Below are 23,709 nucleotides of genomic sequence, written 5' to 3'. Positions count from 1 at the left end.
CAATGAATGGTTGGTATTGTTACGGTTACAATTATTTTCCAAAAACCAAAGGTGACATTGTATAACTTCTGTAGAGAGAACGTTTTTTTTTGCAAGCGGACATTTGAATTTAGGACGGGAATAAATCTACTTTCCGAACTTGGAAGAAAAATATGACGAATATGTCGAAAATGCTAAAAATGAACTGTTCAATATACCGATCTGGTTTGCGCTCCTTCTTCTTTGGCACAACAGCCATTGTCGGGCAAAAGGCATGAGACTCTGTACCACCCACTAATGGACCTAGCTTTGAGTGGTTTATTAAGTTTACCAGAATAGTCAGTCCTACAAATGGGAACACGGTCCATTTGAATCTTGAACCCATGATGGGCATGTTTTATTACGTCTTACCAGTTGACAACTGTACCACGAGACCGGCCGGTATAGGACTCACGCTATAACAAATTTAGGCACCGAGAAATTAGATCAAAATTTAGAAAAAGGGGCTTTAAATCTTATAATTTAATAATTCTCTTCACAACGAACGAACGACGAATGTAAGAACGAGAACGATATGCGCTACGCCGCTAATTGTACTGAAACTAAAGTATGATAACAATCGCTCGAGAAACTGTCATCGCTCATCGCCCTCGTGCCATCGTGCTACATGCTCACTCGAAACACTGAGATACAGGTTGGCAGTGAAAGTGTTAATTTAAACTCGAAAACAGAAAAAATAATGGCATTTTTTATAGCGAAAAGACGGTGTGACGGGTTTAATCAACCACTTGCAACCGAACCGGTTTTGTTTGCTAATCATTCGGAAGGTTCTATATTTTCATAACCGAACATTGATTTTACTGTGCGCGATGAAGATTCACAAACCTGAATTTTATATTTCGAGTTGAAACTAGTTTTGGGTTTATCCGAAATTCAACATCCGCAGTTCATTAGAATGAGCAAATGCTTTATTCTCTCATCATCTCCAGCAACCGTGGCAAAAGCCGATCACTAACTTCCTTGCCACGGTACAGTGCGGATATAGTGTCTGTCTTTTCTTACGCTCCAGTTTTTGTGTGAAATTTATGTGGTTTGCTGTATAATAATGTGTTGTTCTTTGAAACGGGTTCTCTTATTATTTGGATTTCTGTATTTCATGTCGCGTGCATGTGGACAAGAAGAGAATTATTTAACGTGCGGTAGACGTAAGGTGCAGTCAGTTTTCCTTATCCACAATGGTGTGGACGCCAAGGCCGGTCACTGGCCGTGGCATGCAGCAATCTTTCATGGAAATGGCCGGCAAGAAGAATATCAATGCGGTGGATCAATCCTGGATCAGAATACCATTCTCACAGGTATGACGTAATGTAACGAACTCTAATGATAACTGATATTGTGTAATTTTTTTACAAGCATCCCATTGCGTGTACACACATAAAAGTGTGATCTCTGCCGCTCGCGTGTCAGTACATGTGGGGCAAATTCATCTGAAGGAGACAAGCGAACACACGCAGATACACGGTGTCCAGGATATAATACTTCATCCAGAGTTTAACAGCAACAGCTTCAACAATGATATTGCCCTGCTCAAGCTGAGCACCAACATCACAATGACTAAGTACGTCCAACCAGTCTGTCTGTGGACCATGGACAGCAACCAAGAGATGATCGTGGGTAAAAACGGAACGATAGTTGGATTCGGTTTGAACGAGCATGATGTTGTGTCGGATCAGCTCAAACAAGCCTTGGTGGGTGTGGTGGATGCATTGACGTGCATTAAAAGTGATCGTGCTGCATTTGGACCGGTGCTGACGTCGGAAATGTTCTGTGGGAAAGGACGGACAGGTGTGGGAGCATGCAACGGAGATAGCGGTGGTGGCATGTTCTTCGAAGTCGGTGGCAAATGGTTCGTGAGAGGCTTGGTATCGTTCACTCCCCTGCGTGGAAATACCGGTCTGTGTGATCCGCTTAAGTATACTGCCTATACCGACGTGGCCAAGTACCTAGAATGGATTAAGCAGTACATTGATCATCGAGTGCTATCCAACGAAAGCGATGTGCTGGACATAGATTACGAGGCAAAGCTACGGCTGTTCAACTTTAAAACTTGTGGCGTAAAACAAATGATTGTTGACACTGACGGTGTATCAATATCGTCGATACCCTGGATTGGGTTTGTCAGGTCACCAAATGAAATTAAATCTAGATGCGTTGTTACTCTCATAAGCGAATGGTATGCGGTAGGACCAGCTCATTGTTTCCAAAGAGACAGTTCTGAGTAAGTTTTTTGTATGATTACGAATGGACATGTTATTTAACAATTTTTTTGATTTTTTTTATTTTCATCTAAAGTGCATACCTTTTGCTAGGCTACCTTGTTGATGGCAAATCGCAATGCTTACGATCTGATGAATCTAAAGTATGTACTCATCCTGCACAAGTGCGAAACATTCAAAAAACCATTCTGCATCCAAAGTTTGGCCCGAAAAATTCTGCAGACAACATTGCACTTATAGAGCTGCAGCGCCCAGCAGACACCAGCCAGCCGCACGTGAAGCCTATCTGCCTGTCTGTAACGCCCGAGCTTAGAACGAAAGCAATGACAAAATTACATGTAACAACGGTTTCAAAGGAAAACAAATCCTACAAAAATATTCCTGTCCGCTATCTAGAGCCCGCCGAGTGTATGAAAGAGTACACCGAAAATAACATTACGTTGAACCTGGAAGGTAAACGACTCTGTGCAGAAATAGCAAACAAGGACAAACAAAACTGCCAGACACTAATAGCGGGATCGCCGCTCCAGGAGATGAGAATATATCAAGGTAAGGAACAATATTTTCTGCGTGGATTCGAGCTTATTGGGCAAGCATGTGGTGCATTTGCGACGCCAATTTACAACAATATTGAAACATATATCGATTGCATATTGTACAACATGAGATACAGTACTCTGGAAGTTGCGGATGATAATTCAACTGTTAACATAACTCAACAAACACTCGAGACGGAGTGGAGCATGTTGCAGCGGCAGCCTGGAAAAGAAAATTTGCTTCTTTTCGATATGGATACCTGTGGCTTACCCAGCACGCACGATCAGTCTTTAGGAGAGTTTAGCATGCCATGGGTTGGGCTCTTTGGAGCGGTACAAAATGTTACAGACAAGGTGTCTTCAATAAAGAGTTTAGCTGTTCTTATTAGTGAATGGTATGCATTGATCCCAAATCGTACTATAAATAACGATGTAACTTGGTGAGTTCCTTTGTTGCGCAGTTTGAGTGTTCCACATTCAATGATGATTCTGTCTATCGTTGCAGGCGATTTCTTCTCCTGGGTCGCTATAATCCAGATAATACAACCCACTGCTACAATGGCACATGCGAAATAACACACCAGCTGGTTGAAATCAAAAACGTTATCCTTCCTCGGGCCAACCAGAAGATGTTTGCACTGATAGAGCTGCTCGAGCCAGCTAATCTAAAGATTCCCTACATCAGTCCAATTTGTTTGCCCTTCATGGACCAGCTGCACCAGTATAAACCCACCGAAGTGATAATTTCCTCTACCCGCGAAAATTCGTTTGCCATCGAAAGCAAAAAGTTAAAAATGATCGACGTCTTGAATTGTCAGCAAAATTTACTCCTCGAAGGGCAGTTCGTCACTTTCTCCGAGAACTTTCCGTGTGCAATCGAGGCGGAAAACTTTAGACAAATACCGTTATCCTCCCACCTGGGCAGTCCGTTACAGTCAGCGGTGTGGTACGGAGGACGCAAGCGCTACTTTCTGTACGGGATTGATGGTAACGAGGAGCATATTTTCAAAGACTTGATCCATGGACCATACATGTTTGGAACGATTGAAAGGGGAGATCTTGACTGGATTGTGGAGAGTATGCAGGAAAAAGAGCGACAAACTTCATCCATCAGCACAACGAAGAATGAACGTATTATTTTGAGGCCTGTTCAGCATGCTTCCAAGAGGGCTTTGTTTAACTTTAGCACCTGTGGGGAATCATCCAGCAGCTTTCCTATGCCATGGATGGGATTTATCTCATCTAACAATGTAACCAAAAGTTTCGCAATACTAATAAGCGACCGTTTCGCTGTTGGTCCAGCTCATTATGTGGATGATGTTAGTGCAGAGTAAGTATGGCTGCGTGATTCGTCTAGATATGATGTGATCGAACTTAACAAAATAAAATTTTGATTTCAGATACGAAATGACGCTTGGATACCCTAACCCTCAAGCTCTTTGGAAAGAGTGTTCTACGCTTAATGATTTTGCATTATGCTCACTTCCTCCGCAGAAAAGACGAGTTGAGAAGTTTTTCGTTCATCCGATGTATAATAGAACTAACCATGCTAACGACATTGCACTGGTTCAGCTTGCAACTCCTGTGGTTACATCATTACCGAATGTAAAGCCCATCTGTTTGCCAATCATCGATACGGTTCGAAGTTATTATACATCAAGCTTGGTTATGGATGTTATAGGCACCTCGTTTGCTGACATCAAAACGCTGGACGTGAAGGACAGATACATCAACCTGCTCGAATGTCGTAGACGGTGGGGAGGCTTGAAGGTGAAATTTACTATCGATAGCATGAAACATTGCGTGATTCCAAAACGAACGGAGCAAGATGAGGTGTTTGATGTACAGTCCGGTTTCTCGCTGCACTCACTGCAGACGCATGAATCGAGTGAAAAACACTTTCTGCGTGGATTTGTTATGATTAAACCGGGGGTTTTCAGTACCTATTATCCTATAGTTTATACAAATACTGATGCTTATTTGGATTGGATATTGGAAACAATGGAGCCGCCAGCAAGCCTACCGTTTGATCTGCGAAAAGAACTATTTTTTAGTGATAAATAAAAAAAAACAAAGTTCATCGTTTTCTGTCCCATGGATTTGAATGCCACCTGATAATTGTATAGAGACACCCTGTAACTGCAAAATTTCTTTTGCTGGAATTGCGTTTTGTAGCCCTATAACAGTTGCCTGTAACAGTCTGCAATAATGCAATGAATAATAAAATCGAGCTCAACAGAAAAGACTCCAAGGAGTATTGCAGTTCGATCATCGAACGAAATTGACTATTTTTGTTTATTCTTTCTCAAACTGTAGGATTGTATTCCAGTTATTCCTCATATCAACACACAGTACAACCCATTTCAAACGCATACATGATGCAAAGTTTTTTGTTACCTAGCAGTTGTTTTGTTAATGTACATCTTTTGATTTAAAGAACCACCAAACTTGTACTGACCAAACTAGCGGTGCAACCCTGTTCACTCATGACCGATGAATCAGCCGTACCGTTGAACTCATCGGTCGAAAAACATTCGTCGCTCATGAGTGTTGGGCCAGTAGGTTGGGCTGTACAAAACCTAGACGGTTTTCAAATTTTTGAACTACAGGCGTCCCCCGAGTTACGACCCCCTCGAGTTACGACGATTCGCAGATACGACGATTTTGATTTTGACAGTTAAAAGTTGTCATTGACAAGAATTGATGTATTTTTTTGAATATCTGGCTGATAAATGTTATACACACATTTCCAAAGATTCCAAAACTACCTGATCTTGAATATCTATATTGTGTACGGTTTTTTTTAAATATAATTATTACATTATCGAACATTATTTTAAATAAAATACACGATATCATAAATTCCAACTCTTCAATTTCGGTTATAAACTTTATATTCAGAGATATTCGACATACGACTTTTTCGACTTACGCCTTGCCTTGGGACATTTTTTCGGTCCCAAATACAGTCGTATCTCGGGGGACACCTGTATAGGGCTATGAAATGAGTGAAAATGAGCGTCGCGGCGAACGTTCCCGGGAACGAACTAGTTCACCGGTACGGCTGAATATTTTACGACGAGCGAGTTCACCGGTACGGCTGATTATTTTCAATCATAGCAAACTTTGCTGCAGTGTAAAACCAGCTCGACTGACACCTTCCGCTTTGCTCTTAAGTTGACTATCAATAAATGAACATTACTATTAGAACATGCGCTGTGTTACAGTCCGAAGTATCCGGACATACCATAGATGAATCAATTCCAGTACCAAAGACTACGGATGTTGTGTGATTATGGCGATGAGTAGGGATATAGCTGTAAAGAATATGGATAGATACACTTGAACCGATTTCAACAAATTCAGGTTTATGAAAAACATTCAGGTAAGAGGAATTTAGTAGGATTCATTCCTGAGACATGTTTTCATGAACGAAATCTACAAAATATGTTCAAACGCTAGCAGCTCGATAGTTTTAATTACCTTGCCGTAAACTAAATGCTGCTACTGTGATATTAGTTCCTCTATTCATCCACGTTGTATTTGTCGTTTACTTCATGTTTGGCCAGTATGAATTTGACAAACAATACTGCTTGAACAAATAAATTAGCGGGACGCTGGCAAATTGAGTTTTTCATATTCACAAAGATGATGATGTCTCATATAAAATAGAACCCGACCACGGATAAGAAAAGCTACACATTTTTATCTTTTTCTTGTGGTTATTCTCCTTACATTCTGTCGCAGTAGAACGTAACATAATCATTTTACATACTAATCTTAACGAAAAATTTCTTGCATTCTTTGAAATTCCCTCATTCTTTAAATTCCGCCCTCAAAGTCGTAGTAATCGAATTCACCATCCGGCTGCATGACGGATAGGAACATATCGTCCGTCATGTTGCCGTCCTCCATCGAGAATGGTGAAGGATAGTTGCACGGCGTACATTGCATGTACGCCACTCCGGTATTGTGTCCGGTGCACTCGCACGTTTGGCAGCTGTTCGGAAGCGCTGACGCTGCGATACGCTTTGCAAACACCTTGATAAACTTCTTCGTATTTGCTGTATTCGAACGATCCTGGCGCAGCTTGTGTCCACCAAATATCGATCCGTTCGTTTCCATCGCCAGTGCAATACACTCGCCGAGCGTTGCCTTCGGCAGTTGAATTTGTCGCCGCAGTTCAGCATCGCCGATTAGCTCCTTCACGTCCTTCTTCGTGTAAACCATCTGGCTATCCATTCCGTAGAACAGGCGGGACACGCGTGACTTCTGGAATGATAGCTCCTGGTCCGCCAGAATGTGCAGCTTGATGTCGTTCTCGACTAGCAGCTGTACGATCGACGAAAAGTCAAGCTTCATCTTGGACGCAACGCACCGTGAACACGGCAGCAGTACGAACGTTTTCGATGCACCCGGTCGGAACACCAGGTTTGAGGCCATTGTGATGGCGTCGAAGATGTCTTCGTTCGTACCGTTGCCGATCTTGACGTGATCGAAGAACGGTTGCGTTCCATTGTGCATTTCGAATACGGAGTTTCCAACCACCACACTATGAGCACGATCAAACGGAGCCGAGCCACCGAATGTCACCACACCGAACAGCGTGTCATCGATGCCCAAGTCTTGCAGCTCCCGGGCGATTCCGCTCACTAGCAGGTTGATGCTCTTTGTCTCCACAAACCGTTCGTTGCAGGGCTTTGCTTCAATGATAAACACCACATCGGCCGCCTTGGGAACTTCTTCGTTACGCAGCGGCACAAAACTACCCTCCGGAACGTAGCTTCCGTTCATTAGCAAACAGCTGAAAGTCGAAAAGCGAAAGCCCGATCAGATAATGACACTTTTTGGCTCATATTCAGTACCAACCTGATGCAATTATTTGGAACTCGCAAAGGTGTTCGCTCCAGGCTACATGCCTGAATGTATGCAATCGCAGCCGTACATGCGCCCCGATCCGGCATTAGATTATGCCCCAGGTCCATACACATCTCGTAGAACGGAGTTACGTCCACCACGGAGAAGCATGTTGCCAGATACGACAGCTTCTGGTGGAAGAAACTGTCACACAACTGACTTAGCTCGTTCGAGGCACTGTAAAAGTTGCTGGTATGGTTCGTCGCAGTAACCGTCGAGCTACAGCCCGGCAACGCCCAACTGTTGAGGAACTGTTCTTCTGTTTCGTTGTATCGATTGGTGGAAGTGATACGATCGTCAAACATTTCGTTGTTCATCGTTCCAAGCAGTCCCGCCATCTTGCCAAAGTACCATCCACTCAGTTCCAGCCAGCAGATATGGTAGCGCAAGCTACAACCAACCAGGAAGCCACGTTGCGATTGTATCCACAGCTGATCCGATTGCTGGAAAACCACCGTCTGCGTACCGATCATTGCGGGCAGTGCAGTCGCCTTGTTGTTGATTTTCACAGACTATGCAGGAGGAGGAGCAACGAAATTCAAATTAATATGAAGTGGACACGATCATGTATACATTAATATACGTACAATGTTGAACACGTCGATCGCAAGCGTATTGTCATCGATAATGAGTGTAATTTGTCTGGAAGTTTGACCGTACTTCAGATCCTGAAAAGGTTCGAAAATAGACGATAATTTGATGAGTTCCAGCACCTCCAAAGATCTTCTAATCTTACCGATGATTCCAACAACAGCGTTATCGTTCGATTGTAGTAATCATGCGCCAACAGATACTGACAGCGGTTCGAATCACTCAGATCCAACGAAATAAATCGTTTATCAAACGACATGTAGTGCCTCGAGCCGATCAGTAGTGCGGTGCTCTTAAAGGGCGGAAGCCACACCTCCAGATCCACGTACGGACAGATATCGTTGTACACTGTCCAGATCGTTGTATTGCTACCGGCAAAGAGGTCCTGTATTTTGCTGATGTACTTAAACTCCGGTATCTCCTCAAACTTGGGCGTTTCGTTGAACGCATGCCACGACATGGGAAGCTTCTGCTCTAACTCCATCACGCCACGTTCGGGATCGAATATGAACTTTGTCTTTGCCTCACGATAATGATCCTCCGCTTGTAGTGCTGTTTGTGCTAGATGCATAAACTTTTTACTCACTACTTTCCACATTTGCGATAAACGGCTAACGACCTGGAACTCTTCAGCGAGCCATTCTGCCTTCGCTTTAACCTCTTCGTAGCGTTGTATGAGGAAGTGTACGAACTCGATCTTGCGCAGTTGTTTGATCTCTTCTAGCAGCTCATTTCCAACCTGGTATAGCTCTCTGGCGAATGGTACAACCTGGAAGTACTTCTTACGCATGAATTCCCACCATACCGATGAGTACTTCTTCAAGTTTGTGAACACATCGTTCGTTATAAGATCTTTGTACAGCAGGTCCAGGTCTTGGGTGAAGTTGGTGACGGTGTTGAAGTACGGCGAGTCAGCTATCTCTTGTGTTTTGTTGTACAAAAATGCTGTCGAGAGATAAAATTATTTATTAATTATCATATTTACGTACGATAAATCACAAGATACCATACATGATCTACTTACTAAATATTTCATTTCCAACAAACCAGCCTAACGATTCACCATAATGTGCAAGTCGAATTATTGTTGGTTCTATGTTTTGAAGCATCTTGTGCCAGAATGTGGTCGTCATCATAATGGCCTTGTCCCATAACTCCTGTATGTGCTGTAACCCCGAGAAGTAACATCATAATTAGTAATCTTGATAATCACGAAGTTATGGTGTTGCAATAACAATACCTTAATAAATTGTAGATGCACCTCCTTCACGACTTTATCGTACCGTTCTAGAGAATCTTCCAGCGTCAAGGATAGGTATCGCATAGCGTCACCGTGGAATATACTACCAACAATATCGATAAACTTCTGATACGATTGCTTTACACGCTCCAGCAACCAGGCTATCGATTTTCCCAACGCTTGTCCTGATTCACCCATCACCTGCCATAGCTCGGTCAGAATTTTTGGCAATGATGTTATCTTATTCTTTAATGCCAGCTCGTCCAGCACCGTCATGGTAATGTTGGTAATGGAACGAATGTAAAAATCGTCCGCCGCATACGACGCATTTAGGAAATGTTGCAATTCTTCAAAATCATGCTGCAGTACACTCAGTCCCGCAGCATCATTCAGAAATCCTTCTATGTACGGTACTGCTGCCTCGTAAATGCCCATCGTGGAGTCTTTCGTCTCCAGGTATACGTGCTTGATCCAAAATTCAGTATACTCCAACAAAGCTTGATGCATTTGATTCACGTAATCGCGTACCAACTTCTGTACATCCGATTTGATTTCCGGGCGCCATAGCAGATGACCCGTAATCAGCCGAGAGTGGTTCATCTTCAAATAGTACGTTACATCCACTTCACGTGCCTTATCATAATCTCGCCATAAATCGAAATAAGCACTGCGCGTGTCTGGGATGATACCGTACATGTACACATTCTCCGAACCATCTGGTGTCATGTTGATCTTCATTTGCACCATTTTGTCGTCGATGTTCAGATAAAAGAATCCAGTAGCATCCAGCTCTGGACCATCATAAAGGGTTCCGTTGATAAGGTACACTGGATATGCTCCGGTTGCTTTTGTCCATATCCGGTACTTGCTCTGGGAAGTTATTCGCTGCAAGAAAGTTAATGGTACAACGATCAATGATCATGATCATTTCTTACTCAAATGATAATTTTTACAACTAACCTCATAGTGCATCTCCTTCTGGTGTAGGTTCATCCATCCCAACACATGTCCATGCATCTGCGACAAATAAGCTCGTTTGTAATGCGAATTTGAGCTCACACCCCACAGTCCTTGTCTCAACCCGATCGATCCAATCGAATCCAGATCCAGATCGGATGCCTCGTGTGTGCTAAAGAGATGGTACGAATAGTTCCAGAACCCAACGATCGGTTGCATGTCGTTTAGGTCGAGACCCATCGCCAACAGATGCTCATTGTCGTCATTGTACCGCAGTTCCGCCTTCGAGCTGAACCAATGCTTCGGATCCGTAAAGTATCGTGCGTCTACCGTCACGTCTTTTTGGAAACTTGGATGTCCTAAGAACAAGCGAATCTGCTGTCCATCAGTGCTGCTGTTGGCTAGATCGCGCCATTCAACACCACCTCGAACAGTGCGTTGCTTTGGCATTTCGCTTTCGTCCTCTGCGTTGGTACGGTTTGGACTGTACGAGAGTGTGATGTCCGAATCAAATGCACTCGACGTGTATGAGTACCATCCATCGGCCGATATGTTACGATTCGGGTAGGATATCTTTAGCGTAAAGTTCTGTGCCTCTACATCGTCCCACGAACGATTGGTTCGTTCAAAGTCATATGCTATCCATACGGTGGGTGCTAGCTGCAGTCTAGATTGCTTCTTGCTTACAATATTATCCTCCTCAATGTTGGCCGTTAGCTCCACCGTTCGGTTCGTTTGAATAGCCCGCACAATATATTCACGCCCCTTTTCCTTGCTCAGCACATGCAGCTCTCCGGTAACGTTGAACTTGTTGTCCTCCTTGTTGTCCAATTCGAATATTTCTGCCCGCTTGAAATCCTATACGATAGATGGATATCAATTACCACCCATTTTGTACAATTGTAATTGACTTCCTAGCGATAACTTACCATCGATTCCACTGTAGGATCTTGCTTGTTCACTGAGTGTACGTAATGTACTCCTATCGGTTTGTATTCATTCTTCAACATCACCTCTATTGTTTCCTTGTCAAAGCCAGGTCTGTAAACGACAACTCCAGACAATCAGTCACTATTTAATTACTCACCGTATTGCAAGACAATGCCTTAGTATCTTACCTTGATTCCTCCTTGGAGGTATACTGTCCGCTAAGCACGTTCTTACTATTGTACTCTACCTCTGCATAGCCAGTCGTAATCGCTGGTCTCTCCGATAAGCCATACTTGATCTCCGCAAAGTGTCTCGTTTGCAGTGGAACTTCCATCTTTACCGTTCCTTGCTGTTCTCGATCCTGATTGTTATTGCGATAGGTTGCCTTTGCGTCGAATATCGCACTCGACTCAGGCCATGATCCCTTCACATATCGTATAGATTCGATCGGAGACTCAATAAACTCAAGCTGTCCATGGATCCAAGATACGTTTAGGAATGGTGTCGTACAGTTGACGTCGGCCTTCATGTTCGAGAGATCGTTGAATATTACGTTAGCGCTCATCACTTTAGTTGAGGCCGGCATGGAAATGTTTCCACTTCACAAAGGGTGAGAATAAAATATGATGAAAATTACTGTTCTCTCCTCTTTCTATCAATTTAACTCTTCTTTGCACTTACCTCACGAGATACAAATTTTCTATTGTATCATACGTTCCGTGGGTTACAAAAGCATCTTCCAAATACCATGGTCCCCGCAACGTCACCATCAACTCTTGGCGATCACCGATTCGGAACACGTTCAGGATCGACTGAATCCTTTCCTTACGTACATCGGGACCCCAATCGAACCGTACCAATGCACGAATATCTCCGATGCCGCTGTACTCCGAATGATAGGCGTATCTTTTACGACTTTCGTCTGTTTCGTACGATGTTTCCATGTTGAACGATTTTACTGGTTCCAGGAACGGAAGATTTCCGTTCATAGCAAGAGCTAAGGTGTGCACATCTCCGACCGGCTTCGGTAGCAGTACCTTCAGCACGGCCGACATATCACGTATGGAAATAAAGTCTACCGAAGAATTCGCACTGAATCTATACGTACAAGAAACAGGATCAGAATCATTCAGCTTACCTCCCCATGGCTTCTACGAAACAAACATCCCAGCACAACGATCATCATACTTACATCCAAATGTTATTCAGGTTCAAATCACCACCAAAAGTAAGATTATGGTTGTTTTCCAGATCCGGACTCACGTACCGCACACCCGTACGGAAGTAACGTTCAACCGAGTTTCTTAGCACCCGATTCTCCAGCGCAAACTGCGTATTCGACTTCAACGTCCAGTTCCACAGACAGCTGGCATTGCCCGACACATCTCTGATGCCGTACCGAGCCACTACAGATCCCGAGATTGGCTGCACATCGAACATCATCTCAACATCCGCCTGATCAATACCATACTGGACCCAGGGCGAATGGAGATTAAACTTGCCAAGAGCTTTTCCATTCGCTTCTGGGTTTATACCCATGTAAAAATCAACGCTTTTCAGACCGGGCTCGGATGACTCCAGTCCCAGCTTCAAGAACCAATCGGACATTGCCAACAACTTGAAGCTACCGTCCAGCTTAGCTACCTTGTTACCACTTTCTACTTCCAGGTTAAACTCAGTCGATGTGGATGAGTTCCTACAATCATATCGAATCGATCCTATTGATCCTTCCGGTGTAAGCGGTTGGAATGCCAGCTCGGCTCGGTATGGTATGTCTTCCGCTATCGTTGCGCTACCCTCCACCTGAAATATGTGTTCGTTGCGATACAGCTGTCCAGACACGGCGTACTCACTGCCCTGACGATGCTGCAGACGTCCGTGGATGGAAAAATTTCTGTAATCCTCCATCGGTACGCTCAGATCTATCATGAACAATTCACGGTTCCGCTCCGCCCTGGCCTTGATCTCCTCCACCACACCATTCTTGTCGTGGAATTTCACATTGCAGTGAGCTCTGGGTAGGGGCGATCGAGTGATCAAAAAGTCGGTGTTGATTAAATTGATCGGCAGGAAGTTTGATTGGTATTTCCCGGCGCCCTTAATGTAGTGAGGCTTAGCGAATGACCAGGCACCATCCATGCGGAACTGTAACATGAGCAGGAACATCGAGTTAGATAAAAGAACGCAACCAACACCTTCGCTAACTTCCAACTTACATTGCTATACAAATCACCATCGTTTACTGTGAAACCCAAGTCCATCGAGTTTTCCGTGCTGGAGAAGTCCTGCTTGTAGAACACACGACACGCATAGTAGGGCATCAGGGGCGCCCGTACCCAAACACTCATAAACGTATCGATGAATTGATCCTCAGCCTGCACAGAAGGAATTGAGATAACAAACACTCACACCAACGCATTTACATGCGATCTTCTTACCTCAAAAGACAATGCCAAAGATGCATCCGTTGTCATCGTTTTTGCCGTCAAGTTACCCTTGTAGCTATGATCTTCCATCTCTAACGTTCCATTCAGGAATACTTTCTGCAAATTCTTCATCGGAGTCATCAAATCAACCAGAGCCTGATGTTTGTGCACTTCAGCCTCATCCACGCTCTTCTTATAGTTCACATGAAATCCGGTATTGACCCACTCCGAACGGTTGTTGAATTTTACATTCATGCCAACGGTAATATCCGTGGTTTCGTGAGAGAATTTCATCACAAACTCCGATGTGATTTGCTGTGCTACTGGGAACGGAGTCTTCAACTGCAAACTGTTGTGCATGTTCAGCAAATCTCTCAAATAGAATCGATCGCGGAAATCGATGTCACCTTGTGGTACTTTCAGCTTACCGATCGCTCGATATTGGGAGTTTTGTTCCGTCAACTCGAGTGTGCCCTCGATCGTAGGCATAACGATCGTGTACAGCTCAATTTCCCCAATAAAATTCAACAGGTTCTCCTCATCCTCTTCTTCATCGTAATCCTCATCCTCTTGCTCATCGTCAACTTCGTTATTCCACAGGTTTTCCTCAACCAACGAGGAAGCTGTTTGCGGTAGCATCACACGCTTGATGTCCGGTTTCGGCTTCGACATCGCTTTCACTCCCAGTTTGTATTCTGAGAACTTACCCGAAAGCTCCACATCAACATATTGCGCACGCTCACTGTTGATCACCACCTTCACTATCAGTGCACTCTCTTCAAACTTTTGCAGTGGAGTGTATATGCGATAAGAATACTCAAAGTCCTTCAGGTGAGCCTTCCTCCACACGCCAGTACAACCCAAAACCATATTGTTCATGCCAGCTCGGAAATCCACGTTGTCCTTTTGCAGCTTTGCACGCAGAATCACTTTCTCCAGCTCTTTCAATGGTGTGGCGAGGTGGAACTTTACGTCAAAGTTTTGTGGAGACACGACCGCATACAGTAGCTCTATACCGAGTTCCGTCTTCGGTGTAATTATCTCCGCCACCAGGTGACGATTCTTCTCACTGATTCCGAACCGTCCATTTATGCTGCGATAGTTGATGTTGGACGAGGTTATGTTTGCCGTCAACATACAGTCCACCAGATTGCGTATGTGTCCCTCGAGCAGTAAATCGTACGTATTATCATCCAGCTGCAGATCGGCGGCTCCTGTGATGGTACGATTTTCGCTCACGGAAACCTTCGCCACAAGCGCACCCATTCGATAGTTCTCATATGGGCTTATCAATCGAAGTGATCCTGTTATATTGCTGTGCCGCTTATCCGCTTTGTGCTGCCAGTTCGAGCGAACCGAAAACTCTTGCACAGGCTGATCGGTAGTTTCGTAGTTTAGGAGGACAGTCGTCTCGACCCTATCGGTTACTAATGTCTGATTAAAGTACATCGTTACTGCAGGTATATTACGGAGGGAACTTTTCAACTGTGTGCCTAGCTCACAGTTGAATATCTCCTTATTGGACCGGTACGTTCCATTCAACTCAACTCCCAGACGCTGATCCTCGGCCCAATTTGCAATAAGGTCTGTATACAGCACGTTATCCTTGAAAGAAAACGCTCCGCTCAGCGCATTTCGACGCCAGCCGTGGAAAGTTGTGTTCAAGTGAAGTAGCAACCACATCTTGCTTAACATCTCCTCGTGCGTACCGGCATCGAAATGTATCACGATCGCTTCCGTAGTGTTCCATGAAATGCGCGCGTTAGCCAAGTATCGTGGATGGATTGCCTTCAAATCGAACGTCCCACTGAACGTACGATTGGGATACGATAGTAAGAACAGTCCATCGTAGATACGATCCGTAGGAGTGTTTAATTCTCCCGTCAACGCAATTCGTTGCGTCGGGTCACGATTCGCATCCCACTTGAACTCTACGCCGACTTCACGTTTCAACGGTGTCTTATAGCCTCGCAGTGTGGCGCTGATATCACGAATCCTATAAAACATTGAATGGTTAATGCGGTTCCAACCATTCTAAACCTCTTTTATTTACACTCACTTATCAATGTGTAGCTCCAGATCCAGCTGCTTGATCGGAGCCGATTTCATGAGTGCCGAAAACCAGTACCGTTCATCTTTCCATTGCACCATTGCGTAGCTCTTAGTACCGTTCGCTATCTGCTGCGTATGTTGTAGGATAATGCCGTACGGTTTCTTCTCGAACATCGCGTTGATGCTCAACCGATTATCATGCTCATCCTGAATGTACTTCATCACTCCAAATAGCTCCCGGGTCGAATTGGTGAGTCCAATTTGGGCAGCCAACTTCGCGTAGTGGTAGTACTTTACGTTGGAGCTACGATCCTTGTACCAACCGCTTACATTGGCGGCATGTTCCGTAAACCAAACGCCTTTGAAATCAAACTATTCACGGTACACACAAAATAAATATTTACAAACACAAAAAAATAAAATAAATAAAACACAAAAAAACTTACCTGATGATCTTTGGTAGAGTTTTCTGTTAACCTTAAAGTGGCTGTGCATGGATGAAAGCCCGGAACCGTTAGATTAAATCTACTCTCTAACCAAAACCGTTGGGAGCGTGGCATAGAAAACGATCCCACACCTATCACCTCCCGCTTGGGGGCATAACGGACGAGGAGCCGTACTGTATGATCCACTCCTTTTTGTAGCATATTTTCGTGACTAAAACGATCGGTAAAATGATCCTCGATGAAGTTATTGTATAAACCTCAATAAGAATTTAACCATATAACTTACACAATCATACCCTTCACATCGATTTTTGAGCGAGGTCTAGTCATCTCGACTGACAAGGTGGTCCGTTCGGTTGGGTCGGTCTGTTCCGCCGATCCCCCGATTAGCTGCTGACTGTTGGGCGTCAAGATCAGTTGACTGCGGTACGGATTATCCCTAGCGAAAATCATCTTCAGCGTAGTCCGGTACTTTTCGTCCCTCAAATCCGGTGCGTTGTTGTGCAGCAGTGTAAAATCAAGATGACCCATTCCATCCAGCAAAGTTCCATTCAGTGCGACGTCAAAATGGGGATAGGCGCTTGATCGCAGGTCAAAGTTAGCACGGTACATCAGCACCTCCTTTAGTGCCATTTCTGCAAGGGCATTGATTACTAAGCGTTCGGTCGTGCTGCCAATAAACTATATTTTTTTAAGAAATGGCAAATAGTTTTGAATAATTAGTATTTACGAATATCACCGATCGTCTCGCGCTCGAAGAGATGCTCACCCGGTATTCCATTGAGTTATGAATCATGTACGTCATGTTGTGCGAAACAGATACATAGCCGATGGTTTTCGTGCGTACCCGCTTCGTCTCGAACATGATCATGTAGTCCCACTGTGAGATGTTATTTTTTGCTGTCTGATTAACTTGACCACCTAACCCAGCTATCCGTTCGTTGTTTACAGAAAGGTAAAAGGACGGATAGTACATGCGCCCATTCCGTGTGTCGGTCTTATTGTAGCCCATTTCCAGCGCCAGATATTTACGATCATTCACGTTCAGCGACATTTCCACCCGCTGTTGGTTTGGATTGTTGATGTACATCCCGATCGCCTTATGGGATATATTGCCGTTGACAAACGTCATGCTTGCCGTTTTACGTTGCACTTCGTTCGTGATATTCGCACGGAATATACGCGGGATTTGAGAGTTGGGCGTTTCAAACACTACACCCACGATCGTTTGATTCTGCCGTTCAGCCCAGCTGTACTTCAGCACAAACATCTTGGCCGTTGGATCTGCTTTCTCCAGGCTGACATCAAAATTGACCGGTCCGCTGAGGATAAGGCTCGGTACCTCCACATCTTTGCCGGTGTTGCTCACATCCGGTAGGCTATAGTTGGTACACATTTTCAACCCGATCGCCTGATCGATGAATGGCCAAGTGCAGGTTGAATTAGAGTAGCGACGCTCGATACCGGCTTGCTGTAGTTCGCGTCTTTCCGTCAGTACAAACATCTCCGAACGAATGCTGAAGATATCGTTCCGTTCCTGGGGCAAGCTGACCTGCAATACTGCTTGATCGGTTCCACGCAGCTTGAGATGAGCCGCCCAAGCAGAGTTGGAGTATAGGTTTGTTTTTGCCTTGATAGCCGTGCTGGCGTGCATTAGATCACTCCTCATCGACGCTGTTATGTCCATTGTGATACTCGGCTTCAGTTTTCCCTCAATATCAATCAACCATCGGGTATAATCAAACGCTCTAATCTTACCCGTTAACCGTAGATCAACTGACGATGCACCAACAAGACCCAAGGCCAAGGGCATTCCAGAACTGAGAGGAACATCGTATGAGGTGTCCAAAAATACGGACGATTTCGTGTATGACGACTCTTTTCCATCGAACAAACTCGCCAGTTTTTTGCGCTGGTTTACCTTGCTGAATATTTCCAGTCCGTCAGTGTAGTAGTTGAGATCGTTACCAAAAATCTTAACACCGATCGTGACCTGAGGTTTGTCGAAGTTACCCTTCAGCTGGAATCCGAGACGATCCACGTCCTCCTGTATTTGACGCGCAATGAGCACTGGCAATCGTTGAACAGCAGCTCGTTTTCCTCGCCCATTTTCTTCAGCATCTTGCAACTCATCACGCCATGAAGACTCACCATCGAACAATTCCAACACCTTCGTAGGAACGTACTGACGAAGGAATTTCATGTAAGTGTCGACTCGCTCTCCAACCTTCTTGGCGCTGTACGTACCATTTGGACCGAACAAATGATGTACCGACTGCTCCAAGCCCTCCAGACGTACATTGAGCTCCAGGAAGTTTATTGACTCTCCGAACAAATCCGTCGTCAAATTCAGTCGTACCGATCGCGGTACATACGACTCAGTGCTGAAGATCACATTGCTATCTACCGTCATACCGAAGTTGTACTCATCGAAAAACAACGTCTGTTCGTAGTTGCGAGAAAACTTGCGTATGTCAAGATTGAACTTGCTGTCCAGATCGTTCTCTGCGAGTAGACCCTGTGCCTGAACACGCACGGGAGACGCACTTTTTGCGAGATTCGTCAGATGAGACCAAACAAAAGATCCGACCTGTTTTACTTCTTCCGTTTTCAGCACATTCTTGATCAGTCTTACCGACAAATGATCTGGACATCGCATTGCTTGCAAGTATGCGGCAATACGTACCTCCACGTCCAGTAGGAACGTGGAGTACAGCTTCAAGAAGTAATCCTTCGTGCGGGTACAATCACTACGGCGGAACACGTTCACCGCCTCTACTCGCACCTCGGTCGGGTATCGCTCACTCTCAATGATGGTACGTAGCTCAAAATTCAAGCGCTTGTTTACTACACCCATGTTACCCAGTGCCATTAACAGCACAATCACGCGTTCCCGTTTTCGACGGTCATGTTGGAGCTTTGACTCAGCACTCTGGATCGTATCGAGCAGCTCCTCTTCTAGATATTGTACGATCGCCTGTACTGCCTCACTTTCCGCACAGTTCGAGTGTATTTTACAGAACGTGTTCACTACCGTAGATCCTGACAAAAGGTACGTTTGATCACCGGATTCCTTGCCATGCTTCATCAGCTCCAGCATTGCCTCCAACACCTCTTCGTTCGGGCGGGTCAGGAAGGCAAACGATTCCATCCATTTGTTTGCCAGCGCTGGTCCTACATTGTTTTCGACAATTTGATCCTTCATTAGCGTAACTGATGCGGCCGAGCCAATATAGGGTAAGCTTTCCAGTATGTGCTTATGCCCATTGTCGCAAATAGCTCTAGAACGCGTTAACAGCTGGTACAGTGCATTGGATGATAGTGCCCGGGCCGCAGTCAGAAATTTAAGAAACACATCCGGGAAGTCACGTCTAATGTTTGGAAAGCCATGAACGCATAGTTCCTTCAGCAATTCTCGGGATGCTTTGATCTCATCATGACTTTCGTGCACAGAAGGCGTATGATCGTACAGCAACGAGGAACGGCGCTGGATATCAATCTCATTATTGCCTTCATGGACGTAAGTTTCTTCATCGGCGAGCTCCAGCCTATTGTATGTTTCAGTCACGGCACCGGCTAGCCCATTTGAAAACGGCACAAGCTGATGGCGTTCATAGCAGGCAACGCTTTTGTAGATCGAATTATCGATAGAAAACTAAAGCAGTAGAGATAGTATCATTTGCAACATACATACACATTATTTAAAATACCTACATGCTCTTTAGAAAGTGTTTAAACTTTACTTATTATAGATACTTACATCGCAATAGCTGTTAGAATTGAGTATTGGCCAGGCAACGTAATTCTTTTAAAACAAAACAAAACAGATAATATCATCAATACCAGACTACCTGACTCATGTACTCAATCATGCTTACCGTCCGGAAATCATACGGAACTGTTTGGATGAACGATGTGGTCTTGTACCGCCGTTTGCATGAAACTAGATCCTTCGTCTTGCGGAACAGAAGACTGGTTCCGTTACGACCGTTTGTCTTGTACTGCACTTCGCATATACCGGACACATCTGTTTCCGTCGTATCGTAGTCGATGTCGAACCGTGGCATGGTATTCTGCAGCGCTGACAGGATGCCACGCTTCAGGTTCAACGTCCACACCGACTCACTATCCTCATGGCAGATCTCGCCGATCGCTCCATCATGGAAGGCAAAGCGAAGTTCGAAACGCATCAGCTCCTCTGCGATGACATCACTCTTCGGATGCACGCCACCCGTTTCATCCACATCCGATGTGTCTAAGTGTTCTGGCTCCTCTCCATACTCGAAAAATTCTTCCTCGGCTGCCTGTGCAGCTCGTTCCCGCACCTCGATCGAGTAAAGCCGCAGAATACCCTGACAGGGTGCATAGAAATCAATCTCGACGACGGACGATATGTGCAGCTCGGATGTGTTATCTCCGCTCCCTACGAGAGCGGCCTTTACGTACATGGAATGGTCGTACTTGTACACGGTGCCGACATTGTATCGAAACTTCGATGTTTTCGAACACACAGGGCGTCCGCAAATTTGAGGATCTTTCAGGGGATCTAGGACAAGCAAGTGGGAATTAAATGATGAAGAAAATGGTCTAACGCTTTATGAAGTACTAAATATTTTTTGCTGGTCTCATTGTACAGTCGTCAACTCGTACGACTTGCCAACAACATGCCCGTCATGGGTTCAACACGTGGGACTGACTATGCTGCTAAGGGGGGAAAGGTAATCAAGTCATTGAAAGCCAACCCCACAACTGGTACAGGCAGGCCTTGACCGACAACGTTTGTTGAGCCAAAAAGAAGAAGAAGAAAGATTCTTTTGTTAATACAGGCTTTCTCACTTAACTCCAGGACATCGAACCATTTCCCGACCCGTTTTTACACAAAAAAACGAATAAACCCCATTGCGGAAATGGTTTGAGGGTCTTGAGATAAAGATAAAAACCTTGTAAGAAGTGAATTTGATGAAATTCCATGAGAATTAATTTGCAATTATTTCGCAGGACTATTTCAATTGCTATTGTTCCTATTATTCGTTATTGGAATCCCGGATGAAACTAATCCAACTATTCTTGTCAGATAGTTTGGTTTGATGTATTTTTTTTTTGTATCTTTAAACAAATTCTAATAGCCTTTGACAGATAAATTCCAGTTGCGCCTTGATAGATGACGCCTTACAAAAGATGACGTCTAACTAGATCTGTTTCAACTGGACGTTCGTTGGTAAATATCGTTGTTGAGTGCAAATTTGACGTTATCTTTAGCTAATGATCGAACGTTTAAATACCCTTTAAATGAGAAAATACCAATTGAATGTATTAAAATTCTACAGCTCGATTCTATTATTGTAGCTCTATTAAAAATATGAAAAGAAAATATTAAAATTATGATTGAAATAATCAACACAACAAACTATTTGTTTTAGTCTTTACAAAGTCATCGCGGACCGCATTATAGGCTTCTCGAGATTCCTGCTTTACACCATCACACAAATTACAATAGAAAATAAAATACAATAATTTTTTTTTAAGCGAGATATTATGTCTTACAACCTACTCGTCACGGGCTCAAAACCCGTATGAACTGAACCGTCGTTACGCAGGACTGACTATTCTGCATTGGGTAAATCAATTGTGAAAACAAAGGTAAATGAGCTACTTCTTCTTCTTCTTTACTATGCGAGTTTGGACCTATATCCTCCTATGTTAGATGGCAACCATCTCTCATAATCATAACCATACTCTTATTTGTCGTTTGACTACTCTGGATCATATCGACTTGTTTTTGATATGATTTTTTTTTTGGTTTGGAAACGTATCTGGTTTTCTGTAACAAATCTTGTTAGCTACTGCTAAATATGAGTACTTACTTCTTTTGTAAGCTTCGACTGTAAGCATCAGGACGAGAAAGACTATCAATCCATGAACTACACCTTTTCGCCTCTCCATGTTTGCTTGCGCTTCAGTCTTCGATGTACAACTAAATAGGCACCACTACACTATTCTATCATTTTTCACAATTGCTTTACAATTGATTCTGAAAAGATAGCACAACAAAAACAAATGACGATCAAACTGCACGATGCATAATTTCCCAGTCACACGTTCCGCGAGTATATGCTCTTTATTCTGTCACAAACGCCAACCGGCATTTGTAAATCACTCTTTTCACTTCCTAAAACTCCTCTCCAATCCACTATTGACACAGATACAGCACCGAAATGTATAAATATAGATTCAAAGCACGAGTAACTAGGAAGTGTTCGGATGTCATTACTCTTATCACTCCAAACGAACACATCACGATCACGGCCCAAATTCGAAATTTGTGCCGTCTGCTGGCAGGACGTGCCCTTCCCCACTCACACTGGCCCCTCATGATAATTCATCCCAATCCAGACCAAATCCGTCGCGAAAGCCAATGCGTGTGTGCAGCAGCAGTTGAATCACTTGAGGCGATTATCAGTCGACAACAACGTAAACTTGAACTTTGGCTGCGTACGTCAATAAGCACGGCAGATTGTTGGCTTGTTTTCGTGCCCTCCCTTCTTAATCTCATCAGCTCCCCACCACCGAGCGCACACTTTTCTTCTGCGCTTCACACAGAATCATTAACTTTGGTGATAACGTGAACGATCATCTTCCATCGTCGACCACTCGTTGGGATGTCATTCACCGCGTCAACGTGGAACACGGATCTAACGAGCACTGAACTAACAATGTTGACTCCTGCGTAAATGCTGCATTTGAACACTTTTATAACGAATTGCGCTTTACAAACGTGTGCGAACTTGACACGTATACACTGGTATAATAACTGATCCTAGAATGCTAACATAACATCCTTCCGGAAGCATTAAAACACACACGTTCCGACGACGTGTAATGTTGCGTAATCAATCACTGCACTTATGCTAACGTTTTATTCCCGTACTAAAGCTGTATAACAAATACACACAGACAGCATAGATTTGCTAACATAATATCGAAACGATTGTGGCCTCTGGTGGCGAGTGGTATCCTCCAACTCCAACTTACCATCCACGTCACTCTCAATATCACTTGTAGGGGATGCACCACACCACTGGACACTGGACACCACTACTGCAACTGGACACTGGAGCAAGATCACGATCCGAACCGAACCGAACGCAGGAACAGACTGACGGTGCCGGAGAGTGTCTCTGCTACAAATCCCAGCGGGCCAGGAATCATCCACTGATAGTGATGCGACTTGATGGAGACGGGCGCTCCCTTTATCAACAGTCTCGTGTCAAAGGTCTTGTGCGATCGTTCAGCAGGGATGGAAGAAAGTCAAGAGACGATCGGGTAAGATGTTCCTTGATTGAGTTTGGCAAGAGCGGC

At 44.3% G+C, this 23,709-nt stretch overlaps 2 protein-coding genes and 1 long non-coding RNA gene across 4 annotated transcripts; 2 read left to right on the top strand and 1 right to left on the bottom strand.

Moving 5' to 3' along the window:
- Positions 1 to 958: 958 nt before the first annotated feature.
- On the top strand, positions 959 to 5,074 carry LOC121597558 (ovochymase-2-like). Of its 2 annotated transcripts, XM_041923390.1 has the most exons (5): positions 960 to 1,334; positions 1,393 to 2,257; positions 2,332 to 3,231; positions 3,297 to 4,121; positions 4,192 to 5,074. In XM_041923390.1, the coding sequence occupies exons 1-5, from the start codon at positions 1,085 to 1,087 to the stop codon at positions 4,853 to 4,855; spliced, it is 3,504 nt and encodes a 1,167-aa protein (XP_041779324.1). In that variant the 5' UTR covers positions 960 to 1,084; the 3' UTR covers positions 4,856 to 5,074. The 2 variants fall into 2 exon arrangements, with proteins under 2 accessions (XP_041779325.1, XP_041779324.1); XM_041923391.1 differs by lacking the exons at positions 3,297 to 4,121; positions 4,192 to 5,074 and having other exon boundaries at positions 959 to 1,334; positions 2,332 to 2,804; positions 2,929 to 3,061.
- An 847-nt stretch (positions 5,075 to 5,921) lies between these two features.
- Positions 5,922 to 15,471, top strand: LOC121597661. The gene is made up of 3 exons (XR_006005448.1): positions 5,922 to 6,176; positions 14,453 to 14,683; positions 14,765 to 15,471. It is a non-coding gene; the product is annotated as an uncharacterized LOC121597661 (long non-coding RNA).
- On the bottom strand, positions 6,398 to 23,518 carry LOC121597659. The gene is made up of 21 exons (XM_041923575.1): positions 23,383 to 23,518; positions 22,215 to 22,381; positions 20,229 to 20,896; positions 20,111 to 20,155; positions 17,120 to 20,005; positions 16,637 to 17,031; positions 16,351 to 16,561; positions 15,912 to 16,276; positions 13,865 to 15,848; positions 13,643 to 13,801; positions 12,619 to 13,571; positions 12,108 to 12,524; positions 11,615 to 12,025; positions 11,426 to 11,537; positions 10,500 to 11,354; positions 9,540 to 10,424; positions 9,324 to 9,465; positions 8,445 to 9,244; positions 8,296 to 8,376; positions 7,661 to 8,220; positions 6,398 to 7,595 (listed from the first exon to the last, which is right to left on the bottom strand). The coding sequence occupies exons 2-21, from the start codon at positions 22,291 to 22,293 to the stop codon at positions 6,614 to 6,616; spliced, it is 12,990 nt and encodes a 4,329-aa protein (XP_041779509.1). The 5' UTR covers positions 22,294 to 22,381; positions 23,383 to 23,518; the 3' UTR covers positions 6,398 to 6,613.
- Positions 23,519 to 23,709: the final 191 nt, after the last annotated feature.

Source organism: Anopheles merus, chromosome 3R, assembly GCF_017562075.2.
Source record: "Anopheles merus strain MAF chromosome 3R, AmerM5.1, whole genome shotgun sequence".
NCBI lineage: Eukaryota > Metazoa > Arthropoda > Insecta > Diptera > Culicidae > Anopheles > Anopheles merus.
The sequence above is the reverse complement of the archived record's forward strand: the minus strand, read 5'-3'. Positions and strand labels throughout refer to the sequence as shown.

Excerpts from the sequence above, each read along its gene's own strand:
- LOC121597659 (XM_041923575.1), bottom strand. The coding sequence starts at position 22,293 with ATGGAGAGGCGAAAAGGTGTAGTTCATGGATTGATAGTCTTTCTCGTC. Across the intron at positions 20,897-22,214 it reads AGTCGAAGCTTACAAAAGAA|ATCCCCTGAAAGATCCTCAA; the intron begins GTAAGTACTCAT and ends TGCTTGTCCTAG. Across the intron at positions 20,006-20,110 it reads ATTCTAACAGCTATTGCGAT|TTTTCTATCGATAATTCGAT; the intron begins GTAAGTATCTAT and ends CTACTGCTTTAG.
- LOC121597558 (XM_041923390.1), top strand. The coding sequence starts at position 1,085 with ATGTGTTGTTCTTTGAAACGGGTTCTCTTATTATTTGGATTTCTGTAT. Across the intron at positions 1,335-1,392 it reads TCAGAATACCATTCTCACAG|CATCCCATTGCGTGTACACA; the intron begins GTATGACGTAAT and ends TTTTTTTACAAG. Across the intron at positions 4,122-4,191 it reads GTGGATGATGTTAGTGCAGA|ATACGAAATGACGCTTGGAT; the intron begins GTAAGTATGGCT and ends TTTTGATTTCAG.